This window comes from Scyliorhinus torazame, chromosome 18 (genome assembly GCF_047496885.1).
Source record: "Scyliorhinus torazame isolate Kashiwa2021f chromosome 18, sScyTor2.1, whole genome shotgun sequence".
Lineage (NCBI taxonomy): Eukaryota > Metazoa > Chordata > Chondrichthyes > Carcharhiniformes > Scyliorhinidae > Scyliorhinus > Scyliorhinus torazame.
The window spans coordinates 65,772,558-65,785,288 of NC_092724.1; the positions used below are offsets into that span (position 1 = coordinate 65,772,558).

General features: G+C 46.9%; 1 protein-coding gene across 1 annotated transcript in view; it reads right to left on the reverse strand.

Moving 5' to 3' along the window:
* Nucleotides 1–7,526: 7,526 nt before the first annotated feature.
* Nucleotides 7,527–12,731, reverse strand: part of LOC140394820 (zona pellucida sperm-binding protein 4-like) — a 60,106-nt gene continuing 54,901 nt past the window's right edge. The window contains exons 6-9 of the mRNA XM_072482000.1: nt 8,401–8,548; nt 8,216–8,306; nt 7,777–7,881; nt 7,527–7,690 (exon numbers count right to left, since the gene is read on the reverse strand). Coding sequence (XP_072338101.1) covers nt 7,551–7,690; nt 7,777–7,881; nt 8,216–8,306; nt 8,401–8,548 — 484 coding nt within the window. The 3' untranslated portion in view covers nt 7,527–7,550. The remainder of the gene's footprint in view (nt 7,691–7,776; nt 7,882–8,215; nt 8,307–8,400; nt 8,549–12,731) is intronic.

The following is a 12,731-nucleotide window of genomic DNA, read 5'->3' on the forward strand; positions in this document are numbered from 1 at the left end:
ACTTGGTGGGAGAACCTGAGTGAGATCCACAAAAAGAGTTTAGCAAAAGCGCGCAAGCCGATGGCAATTGTGTCCTGTCTGGCACAGTTGCGAGGCACAGAGGAGGTCGTCAGGACGCTCCGCAAGGAAATAGAAGGCATACATCAGATAAGTAAAACCGATATATGTGAAATTGAGAAAGAGAACCAAGAATTGAAAGGGAAATTAGCAGCAAACGATGAAGAGGTGGCTGACGCCAAACGGGGTCACCAATCTTGTCTGGCGCACTTGAGTAGTTTCCAGTCACAATATGAGAAGGCTTATCAGGACCTGCAGCGTGCAGTCCTGGTAAAGAAAGAAACAGAAAACCAGTTAGAGAAGCTCCAAAAACAATGCAGTGATCTCAAGGCAGCCTTGAGAGCGCTCCACGCCACAACAACGGAACAAAGGCAGAGTACTTTAGACCATGCAAAGTGCCGAAAGCAGATTGCAGACTTGAAAGCACTGCTTTCTGTCCAAAAGGGATTTCAAGATACCTTTGGGAAAGTTTAGAACAGGAAGACAGCCCTGATTGGGAAGAACTGCAAGAGACAGCGCAGAGATATGTTCAGGGAGCATGTGCGCAGGGAAAACCCCAAAGGAGGAAAGCACCCCCACCCCCCACACAACAGATAATACAGGCTCCCATGAACCCTGTAACGACCCACCGCACCGCCACAGCATACGAGGCGGAGGTCTTATATTCCACCCCCCTCACAGTGACCCAATTATGGGACGCGTGTGCCAAAATCACACCGTTCCTCCCCGCTTCAGACCCACACCATTTCTTTGCCACCGTCAAACACCAGGCGACCATGTACGGCCTGGATGAGAAAGAGCAGGTAAAGCTCACGGTCCTCAGCTTAGACCCATCGGTCGCAGCAACCCTTCCCGACCCACAGAATGTTGGAGGAGGCACCCTTGCAGAAATGCATACCGCGATCCTGGCTGCGATCGGGTACAACCGGGGCGACCCCGTAGACTGTCTGAATAAATGCAGACAGAAAAAGTCTGAACACCCCACAGCGTTCGCAGGACGCTTGTGGATTCATTTTGAAGCCGTTTTCGGCAACGTAGATCGTGCCCATTTGTCCGCAGACAATATGGCCAAGTGGACCCACACCCTTATCTCCCATGCCACGGAAGCAGGACAGAATCTCTTAGCAATTATGACCCCTCGGAGGAGGCTCATAATGAGAAGTGGGTGGTCAAGAGATTGTCCTGCGTTTGGGAACAAGCGGCTCACGGTAAATCAGCCACTAGAACACCCGAGGAAAACCAAGCCGCCGCAGACGTGCAGGCAGTAAGAACCACTCTTCACAACCGCGCCTGGGTAAACGAGGGAAAGAACAGCCCCCCAGCCAAACCGCAAGAGTGCTGCAATTGCGGCCAATTGGGACATTTTGCTAGGGAATGCAAAGGCCCTAAGAAACCACAGAGTGCCCAACCGACAGGCACTCGCGATAAGAAAAAGGCAGAACCCGTAGCAACCGAGAACTGAGGTGTCCACATGATGATTTAAAGGAGACACTTGGTGAAAAGTGTTGTCCTTCCTGATGGAACCTGCAGAATGTTTTATGTTGTCTGTCTGTTTGTTAAATGTTGTTCGTTGTCTGTCTGTTTGTTAAATGTTGTTCGTCCTACAGGAGAATTTTCTCACCGCCCCACACCCATTCACTTTTTAACTTTTCCCACTGACACCCACCGTGGCCACACGCCCATTCTGCCGATACCTCTGAGGACTTGCCTCAGACACCCGATCGTAACTACTCTTCTGATTTGATGGTAGAATCAGAACAGTAACCCCACCATGATGACTACATTTTTGTCCGTTCTGTGGTCGCTCAGGCAGTGGAGAAACGGCGTGAGACCCGCCCTGCCTGGGGACCCCCCCGTTGGTCAAAAACGCTCGGGTAGGGAAGATACGGTATTGGTAGCCGTCCTACCCGGGGACTCCACCCAAATCGTGCCCGTCGCGGCCCACACGCACCCCATTCGAACTTTTCTTTCAAAAACCGTTTTATTTTATTTAGGCAACCTTTGGGTTGCTGCCACATGCTATTTACATCCGAGAGCATTTGGATGGTAAAGTTAGCACTGGTCCACCATTGGGAAGTGTGCCGTGTCCAAACATTTGTTTTGAAAAAAAATGGGGGGCGGAAGAGTCACATGCTGTGACCAATTATAAGGGTTTAATTGGCCCCAAGAAGGACAGACACACTAACACACCAGATATTAAACCGAAGTATTTACACACACTACGCTTGTCTTACAGAACTCCAGAAGCTCCAAGTCCGGAGAAAACAAGCAAACAGGAAAAGAAAGAAGACAGCCATGAGGACTCCTTTTTTCATGCTCAACATATTTATGATGGACTTTTGGTTGCGCGGGAACGCGGACCCCATTACTCCAAACCCCCCTGCCGTTAACGCTTCACTGCCCCGTAGTACCGAGGGCCCAGTCACCAATCACGCTGCGTTATCCTGGTGTGCCAAGCTCATAACTTGGTACTCTCTATCATACATCATTGAGGCACTGTTGGCATTGGCTATACTCAGTTGTGCAGTACAGACCATGCACCTCCGCAAGTGGAAAAGGAGAGCGTACCGCGCTCGAACCCCGGTCTATCGGATCCAATCCCCGATATTCGGCTACAACCAGACCCCAGAGACATATGAATAATAAAACATGCACTGGCGGTTTGTTTGTTTTTCCTGTAAATAAAAAAAGAGAATGTATGGAAATGTATGATCCTGAGCTTGACTGCCAAGCCAGGAAAGAATATATTAAATGTTGTAATTGTCATTGTATAGAGAGATAAGACTAAGTTTGAAGAATTGTTTAGGTAAACTTAGGTTCCCAGTTTATTTTTTCCAGACACATGCCCCTGCCTGACATAGCGCCCTCAAGAATCGTTTAGGTAAATTTTTGTGCATCGCTAGGGTCAGAGTAGTGGCCATGTGGGAGGTGCCCCCCCAGTCGGGAAACGTAGAGGACAAAATTTGTGTGATCCTTCACGCTTCGCGTTAGGATCAAAAGGCGGGAATGTAGCCATGTAAAATGGGTGCGTTCCGATTAATCTGGCCAAAACCCAGTTTAAAACGGCTAACCCGAAAGACTGCTGGGAAAAGCAGCCAAAAAGACACAAGCAGGCAGCTGCAGACAGGTTTGCACATTCAGCTCTGGGAACGTAGCCCAGATCGATACTCAGGGCTATCAACAGCCCATCAACCCAGGTATCCGCAGTTGCATTCAGGACTGTTTACACCTAATCTACTCAGACATCCACAGTTAAATCGGCTATCCCCGGGAACAATTGCAACATATTAGCAATTGAATACCGGGCCAGACCTGTCGGCGCCTGCAGTGGCCGAAACAAAGACAGGTGAGCGACCACCCCCCGATCGAGGAATCGCATCACCATTGGACACAGACCCCAGAGACTGGGGACAGAATCCAATCACTTGGGACTCAGGGTCAAGGGCCGCCCCGGGAGGCAGGAAGCCCCTGGGCCCTATAAAAGTGAAGGTCCAAGTTCAGATCGCTCTCTCTCATCTTCGCCTGCTCGAGACCTTCGCAAGACCAGCCACCGTGTATCATAGTTTGAATCCAACGATCGCTATCCGGTAGAGACACCTAGCCACCGACCTGTAGCAGCCTTTCGAATCCCACGGGCCAGATTTGATTGGACAAGCCATTCGTTTCCCTGACCTGGTGGGCTCTTCCTAAGTTAAGTATTGGCCAGCAGTGATAGGTTTATTATATAAATAGTAGTATTAGGGTATTAATATTGCTTATTGTATATAATAAATGACCGTTGTTTTAATCCTTACTAAGCGGTGTGCTATGTTATTAATCATAACCTGAACTTTAACCACGTGGCGGTATCATAAAGATACCTGGCGACTCATGAGCAAAGGTGACCTAAACAGAGCAAATAGACTAAAGCTAGAAAGAGCAACATAATCCAGCACCCATGGTCTTCGTATGGATAATTGTCGCACTTACCAACCAAACTCCGAACACAAAGAACAAAGAACAATTACAGCACAGCACAGGAACAGGCCCTTCAAGCCTGCGGCGATCCAGATCCTCTATCTAAAGCTGTTGCCTATTTTAAGGATCTGAATCCCACTGCTCATTCATGCATCTGTCTAGTGTTATGGGCGAGGCTTTTCAGAACCCCAAAATGTATCATAGGAGTTCAACCAACCTCCCTTTAATGGATTTGTTGCTTTTCTGAGCACACGGCTTTTTCCCTAGGTGTGGGATTACAAGTATACACACGTGGGTTTTTAAAACACAAAACTCTGTTTATTCCATGAACTCAAACTTAACATCTTAAATAAACATTGGATCTCATAACACCCCTCACCCCTAACTTCAAAGATGACTCAGAAAATATGGCAACTGTAAATAATTCCTTAAAATGTTCCTTCAAACTTCCAAGAGATTTAACACCTTTAAACAGAATCACATCAGACTTTACTTTAAAATCACCCAAATGATCCAGAGATAGTCTTTCATGGCAGAGGTCACAGCAACTCCAGCTCACTGCAAAACAAGCTGCTTTTCAAACTGAAACTAAAAACCTGCAAAACACAGACTGCAAAATGGCCGAACTGAGGTGAGCTCCACCCACTCTATGACACTGTTTTCTTAAAGGTACATTGCTTAAACATCCAGTTCTTAAAGGCACTCTCGCATGACACTAGATACATCTTAAATGATGCTATCGTGCCCGCCTCTACCACCTCCGCCAGCAATGCGTTCCAGGCACCCACCACCCTCTGCATAAAGAACTTTCCACACACATCTCCCTTAAACTTTTCCCCTCTGACCTTGAACTCGTGACTCCTAGTAATGGAGTCCCCCACTCTGGGAAAAAGCTTCTTGCTATCCACCTTGTCTAGACCTCTCATGATTTTGTAGACATCAATGAGGTTCCCCCCCCCCCTCAACCTCCGTCTTGCTAATGAAAATAATCCTAATCTACTCAACCTCTTCATTGCTAGCGCCCTCCATACCAGACAACATCCTGGTGAACCTCCTCTGCACCTTCTCCAAAGCATCCACATCCTTTTGGTAATGTGGCAACCAGAACTGCACGCAGTATTCCAAATGTTGCCGAACCAAAGTCTTAACAATTGTAACATGACCTGCCAACTCTTGTACTCAATACCCCTTCCGATGAAGGAAAGCATGCCGTATGCCTTCTTGACCACTATTGACCTGCGTGGCCTCCTTCAGGGTACAATGGACCTAAACACCCAGATCTCTCTGTACATCAATTTTCCCCAGGGCTTTTTCATTTACTGTATAGTTCGCTCTTGAATTGGATCTTCCAAAATGCATCACCTCACATTTGCCCGGATTGAACTCCACCTGCCATTTCTCGGCCCAACTCTCCAATCTATCTATATTCTGCTGTATTCTGACAGTCCCCTTCACTAGCTGCTACTCCACCAATCTTAAGTGTCATCTGCAAACTTGCTAATCAGACCACCTATACCATTTATATATAATCACAAAGTGGTCCCAGCACAGATCCCTGTGGAACACCACTGGTCAGAGTTCTCCATTTTGAGTAACTCCCTTCCAGTAAGACTGTCTCCTGTTGCCCAGCCAGTTCTTTATCCATCCAGCTAGTACACCCGGGACCCCATGAGACTTCACCATCAGCCTACCATGGGGAACCTTATCACATGCCGTACTGAAGTCCATGTATATGACATCTATAGCCCTTCCCTCAACCAACTTTGTCACTCCCTCAAAAGAATTCAAGTTGGTAAGACATGACCTTCCCTGCACAAAACCATGTTGCCTATCACTGATAAGCCCATTTTCTTCCAAAGCCCATTTTCTTCCAAATGGGAATAGATCCTATCCCTCAGTATCTTCTCCAGCAGCTTCCCTACCACTGATGTCAGGCTCACCGGTCTATAATTTTCTGAATTATCCCACTACCCTGCTTAAACAGGGGACAGCATTAGCAATTCTCCAGTCCTCCGGTACCTCACCCATGTTCAAGGATGCTGCAAAGATCTGTTAAGGCTCCAGCTATTTCCTCAGTAACCTGGGATACCAAGGACTTTCCACAAACGCCCCCCAGATGCAGGGCAATGTCAGAGTGGCACCCTATGGGTGCCTAACAAAAGCATATTTGGAAGCAATAACCAACAGACAATTTACAGAAAGCCCAACAGGACCACAAATCAGAATGTTACATTAGCACAACTGAAAAAGGGAGATTGATGGGAACTTAACAAAGGGTGCCCCAAAATTGGATGTTTAAATAAAGTTGCAGGGAACACAAGAATCAGACAAAATTGCCCCAGGACACCCACTAAAGGTAATTTGGCAATACACAATTATAGTACCTAAGCCAGCCCCGAACGTCACCACTCCACAGATCACCTCCAGTCACAATACCCCTCCAGTCACAATACCACACAACTGTGGAGACCGAAACCCCTACCTGGTGGGAAGGCATTGCAAAATGGAATCCACTCTCCTGATTGCAGTAATCTATAGTGCAGTCCTCACATTCAAACTCCGTAAATGGAAAGCAAAAGCCTCCAGGCCCGCTATATACAGTTTGAACCCCCCTCTTTGGAATCCAATAGAGCGCTATTAAGAATGTACCAAAAAACTGCTGCTAAATGGACCCTTTGCCTCTGTACTGATGAAATGGAATGAGGAAGAATGTGGTGCTGCTTTTTAAGTTTTGTAGATTGGTGTAGATAAATTCTTTGTAAAAACAGCAGCTGAAGTGTAGCATAAGTTTTAGTTAGCAAGCAACCAACTGTTTAGTATGAATTGAAGTTAAATTATATAAAAAACTTTAAATTTAGATATAATTAGCCCATGTAGTAGTGAATTGATTTCATGAATGGATGAGATTAGGTAAAATTTGTACAATGAATTCTAGGACAGTTGAGTTGGACCTGAACTGAGTGGCCGGCTTAATAAGGTAGACTACAGGATAAAGACTGATTAGGATCAAAGGGATGGAATATCGCCATTTAAAATGGCCACCTGCAAAGGACTATGGGGATTGTGGTCAATTTGGGTCACAGACAGGTACACAGCCTCCATGTATTGTCAACTCCCAGTTCATTAAAAATCGATCAACATTTTCCCCAAGACAATAGCATTTGCATTAAGGACCAAATTTAAAGTTGCTTCTTCCCCACTGTTACCAGACTCCTGAATGACCCACTTATGGATGGAGCGGAGGATCTCTGTAGCGCTACACTATGTCACCCCCTATCATGTCCATCATATGTATGGAATGTGTACCTGTGACTGTTATTTCCATTCCTGCATTCTGGGTCAAAACAAGATTACTGCAAATAAAACATGCAAGAAAGCCCAAAGTACTTTTATATATATTCTGGCCCAAAGAATTTTGACTGCAATTTTATATCCTTAGCCAAGGTAGTTGGTCTGATCCTATTAACCGTGGCTATTTCATGGTCACACAAAACAAAGGCTTATTTGTCCGTTAAATTGTTTTATTCATTCAGAGTCTACAGTTCAATTTCACTACATTGAGAAGCAACAGCTTTTGGTCTCATGTACACTGCAGCCACCACCAGCACAGACAGCGACAGCATCATTAAGCCAATGGATACTCCTTCCAAAACCCAGGATGGAGATTCAGCAGCACCTAGTGGGAGATTAGAAGACATGATATTTGAGGACATGACATTTGAGAAGAGTTGACAGGTTACCTATTGAAGAGGCTCTACTTACCATTTGCTTCATGCAGTTTCTTTGCCACGAGATCATCTCCCAGGAAGATGGGACCAGGAGCACTCACTAATGTTCCCTTGTGGTCACTGATGCTTCTGCGTCTCTCTATTGGGAAGAGAGAAGAAGAAGGTTAAACAGTTCTGACCCAATTCAAACTAGTCTAGCTCATCAGATGGTCAATACTCGACCCACAACCAAGCTTTTATTTAGTGCAAGTGAAAATATCCTGAAATTAATTATCCAACAAGGAATGTGAATTAGAATTTCAGCTATTTATTGATGACACTCCACATGTAGTGGGATGCAGACCAGGTCCATGTTCACAATGATAGAGGGATGTGACAGGCCGAGAGCAGAATACCCATTTATAGAAGGAGCTGTTCATCTCAGAAGTCCTTTAACAAGGGGACTTTTGCTTTGATGAAGCACAAGAACTCACTTGGGCCAAAGAACTCAATTGGACCACATTTGGATACACAGTCATCCTGGCTAGAGGGTGAACAGACTTCAGCACTGCAGTGTAGGTAAACCTGAAAAGAAAAGAAAGTTGTTTTAGCGAGAGCAACTAAGTTTGTTAATGTCAGTAAGAGAATTTCTGCTGGAGTTATTCTTCAGTTTGGTTACCTGTCCAGAGAGAGGTTGCTTCAACTCTCCATCCAAGAAAACAAAGGTCTTCACTTCAAACCGCTTGTGATGTGTTGGGAACTTCAGGCCAGAAAACACATCCACTGGGTGTAGAAGAGTCAGATAATCATCACCCTCATAGGGACACCTGTTACCATGGAAGCATTCAGCACATCAAATCTGCACCAACTCCCAAGAGCATTCCACCCAAGTCCACAATATCCCAACTTACACATGTTTGGACACCCAAGGACAATTTAGAATGGGAAAGCCTCCTAGTCCGCACATCTTGGGGAGGAAACCCTGGCAGACATGTGTCGGACTAACCAAAAAGCCATTCATCAAAATGGGGGTACTCCGTTTGACTATTGAAAGCACCCTAGAACCACTGGGGATAACAAACCCAGTGAACGCTCATTAGGTTTGCCAACTAACAGAACAATTAGAATAGACTGCACGTTTCCCATCTGCCCAAAATTAGAGCTTCTCGTTTAGGGAACAGATTGCACAGGTTTGTTTAACATTTGGCCAAGTTCTTGTGGCCAAGAGACTGGGTTCAGCTGCTACATTATTGGTGTAGAGTTTTCACTCCTTCCCCTTGGTATATGCCTCCTGCAGCATGGAGATTGGCAAGATACAGGAATCAGTCTCATCATATTGCTTCGGTGTCTAAAAGCCATTAGCCTTCCCATTAAGACTTACCCATCCACCAATAGACTCCATTGCACTCCATGGTCTGGGGCACGAACAGGAGTTGCCCAGCAGTCATGCAACCTCAGGACAATCATTGGGTCAGTGCGATCCAGGACACGAACCTCCACAAACACTGGTTCCTGAAGGATTCTCTGAATGGGGTAGTCACTATCCACATACCAGGATCTGTAGTCACCACCTGAGGGGCAGACACAAGAACCAGTCACTCCCTGTATGGATACATCCCCACTGCTTCCATAAACCATTACCCAGGCCAGCTCTACCTTTTGCTATTCGCAATTCCAGTTCCAGAATCCCATCTTCAGAAGCAGGAGGTGGAGGAGAAACAGTGTAAATGGTGACATTGATCTGTAAGCCAGTCTCTTGACTCCCCGTGTACTTGCACTGGACATGCAGGCTGCAGAGAGACAGAAGTAGGTGGAGCTTCATTCAGTAACACATCCCCTCCCAATACAAACATCTCCCACCATCCCCCTACCTGAAGGTGCTGTCCCGGGTTATTGAACCCAGCTTCCCAGTCTGAATCATCCTCTTGCCCAAGACATCCGTTTCATATACCAAGGATCCATCTTCCTCCTGCAATGAGGAGGCTGTTTTAATAAGAAGCCGACTCATTTGTGGGAAAATGCTTCGACCCTGCAATACTCACCCGCTTGCTGGAGCCACAAGACGTAATTGGAAAGTGGAAAATCACAAATTCGGCAGTGGTTACTTTAGGCTTGCACTCGGCCTCTTGTCCATCCTTCACATACAGAGATGACAGGTTGAGGGCAGGACGGGTCAGGTTCCTGGAGATCACGATGAGGAACTGACCATCAGCTGTGCACACTGCAAAATATAATCCAGCTGCTCAAAGTCTTGTCCGGATATCAGACAGTTCAAACTCTGAAGGAAGCACATCTCCATTATACTGAAGACAGGCAACAAATGTTGAGGCCCAGCTTCGAAGACACTCTAAGAAACCAATATTACCTGCATGGGAGAGACCTCTAGGTCAGGTAAAATAGAGAGATGTCAAATAATTAATTTGACAGGTACATGGGTAGATCAACATAATATTGCCCCTGCCTTTTACACCGTTTTCAGTGTAGATAACACAAGTGCCAAGCCAATTAGGACTTCCTAGATCAAGTGACTGTGGAGCATGCTACAGGCAAAGATTCAATAACCTCTTGAAACATGGGAACTGAACAGTATTAGCTTTGTACATAGTGAATCACCTCCTTCAATAGATACGAGAACTAAACTCCCCACAGTAGCTACTTCTGACAATGCCATCTGCCCTCCCACATAGTGAAATCAGTTAACTAGCACGACTAGTTATCAGTAATTCAAAGCCAATGTTGCTGCTCATCTTTTACAAAGAGGTAGCCTTCACAACAGAATCATCCATTAATGAGGAATAGAGTCTCTGCAATGGAGAAAGATGCCTTTTGGCCCATCAAGTCTGCACCACCCCTCAGAGAGCACTAACCTAGGCCCATTCTCCATCCTATCCCCACAACCCCTAGACACCAAAGGACAAGTCCAAGATGTGCAGGTTAGGTGGATTGGCAATGATAAACTGCCCTGAAAGTGTCCAAAATTGCCCTTGGGTGGGGCTACTGGGTTATGGGGATAGGGGGCTCTTTCCAAGAGCCGGTGCAAACTCAATGGACCAAATGGCCTCTTTCTGCACCAAGTTCTATGATAATTTAGCATAGACCATCCACCCAGAGCAAACATGTAAACTCCAGTCACCCAAGGTCAGGATCAAACCTGGGTGACTGACAGTGAGGCAGCAGTGCAAACCACTGTGCCACCAAACCTCCTCTCCAGCCCCACAAGCCAATAGGGTAGCCAACCACCTTGATGGTTTGGGTGCCATGACTTCCAAGTGCTTTAGACCAGAGATAGGCCTGAACAATAAGTCAGTACAAGGCTAAAGCAGCCAGCCAGCCAATATGCTCAGAGTGGATATATGTCAGTGAAGGAATTCAAGACTTGAAGCTTCAGATGTCAAATACTCATTCCCACCCTGCGCCATTACACAGAGACAGCAACACATCCCTGGATTAGTTCCGGATTTGCCAAGTTGGATTTTCTCTCTCCACTAATCTGCCCCCCTAGACTGGGGAGAGGGTTTGTTACCTGAGCTCTTTCTCAGATTGTAGAAACAGGGATGGGGACTGGAGCTCTGCGGGTCAAAGCAGCAACCCTGGCGGCTGCACTCGGTACTGCTGACCCCGGAGTGACCGCACTCAAATCTCCAGCCTGGCTCTGGGACACAAACATCATTCCCGAGGAGTGGCGGCTGGGCTGAGAGTAACGAGCCGGCCAGGAGACAGAGCGAACAAAAACCCAACCAACGTCCCATCCTGGCTACTGAATCAGGATAATAACTCCCCCAAACACCAGCCCGTTTTATAGCCGGGAAACCGCCTCCAATCCCTGTTGTTGTATTTTAGGTCCCAATTTCCCGGCTCCCTGACCCACGAGATTTTGCAATTGCGATCAATTATTTATTCCCAGTTAGGTGCATTTCCGAATGAAGTAATCTGTGAACACGAGGCGTGTTAGCCTTTGATTCCTCGCGCTGGGTCCATCTAATCCCGAATTCTAACTGTTCCTCAATAATTAGATTTGGTGAGGGCGTTTTGCCAGTTGTTACGATTTTGTCATTAATGTGGCTCACATTATTACTTAATTTGACTTCATTACAGGTATCATGGACTCGGACAAGCTGAAGACAAAACATTACATCTCACTTGCAATGGTGTGGCTTAAAGTCATGGATTGAAGTCACATGGCAGGGATCTGGGGCAGGATTCTCCGTCATGCTGAAATCGGGAAAGGCGATTGGGCGGAGAATCGGTTTTGATGCTGAAGGCGTGGCGAGCGCCAGGTTCACAACAAACCGAAATTCTCTGGTACCCCTTTTCACGGTAACTTCATTGAAGCCTACTTGTGACAGTAAGCGATTATTATTAGGATGGGTGCAAGCATGTGGTACAGGGTGGGGGTTCGGACGCTCTCCAGATTTGGGGGAGGCGGTTGGGTCACAGTGTGTGGGACGGGGGTTAGTGCTAGGGGCACAATGTTGCTTACTCACCCTCGCCGCCCTGAGGAGGTTGTGCCTGTCCAAACGGTGCTGCGCACGGCGCTGACCATCTCGGCCGTTTGCGTCCAGGGCTGGCGAACGGGAGAATGGCAGCCTCCTTCCCACCGGCCTCTCCTCCACGGTGTCTAGCAGGGTTTAATAATAATCTTTATTAGTATCACAAGTAGGCTTACATTAACTGCAATGAAGTTACTATAAAAAGCCCTTAGTCGCCACACTCGTCCACCTGTTTGGGTACACTCAGGGAGAATTCAGAATGTCCAATTCACCTAACAAGCACGTCTTTCGGGACTTGTGGGAGGAAACCGGAGTGCCCGGAGGAAACCCACGCAGACATGGGAAAAGCGTACAGGTTCCGCACAAACAGTGACGCAAGCCGGGAATTGAACCCGAGTCCCTGGTGCTGTGAAGCAACAGTGGTAACCACTGTGCTACCGTGCTGTCCACACTAGGGGCGGGATTCTGCGGGAATCGGCCGGCGGGCAACTCCGGCGGGAAGGAGTGGCGTGATCCACTC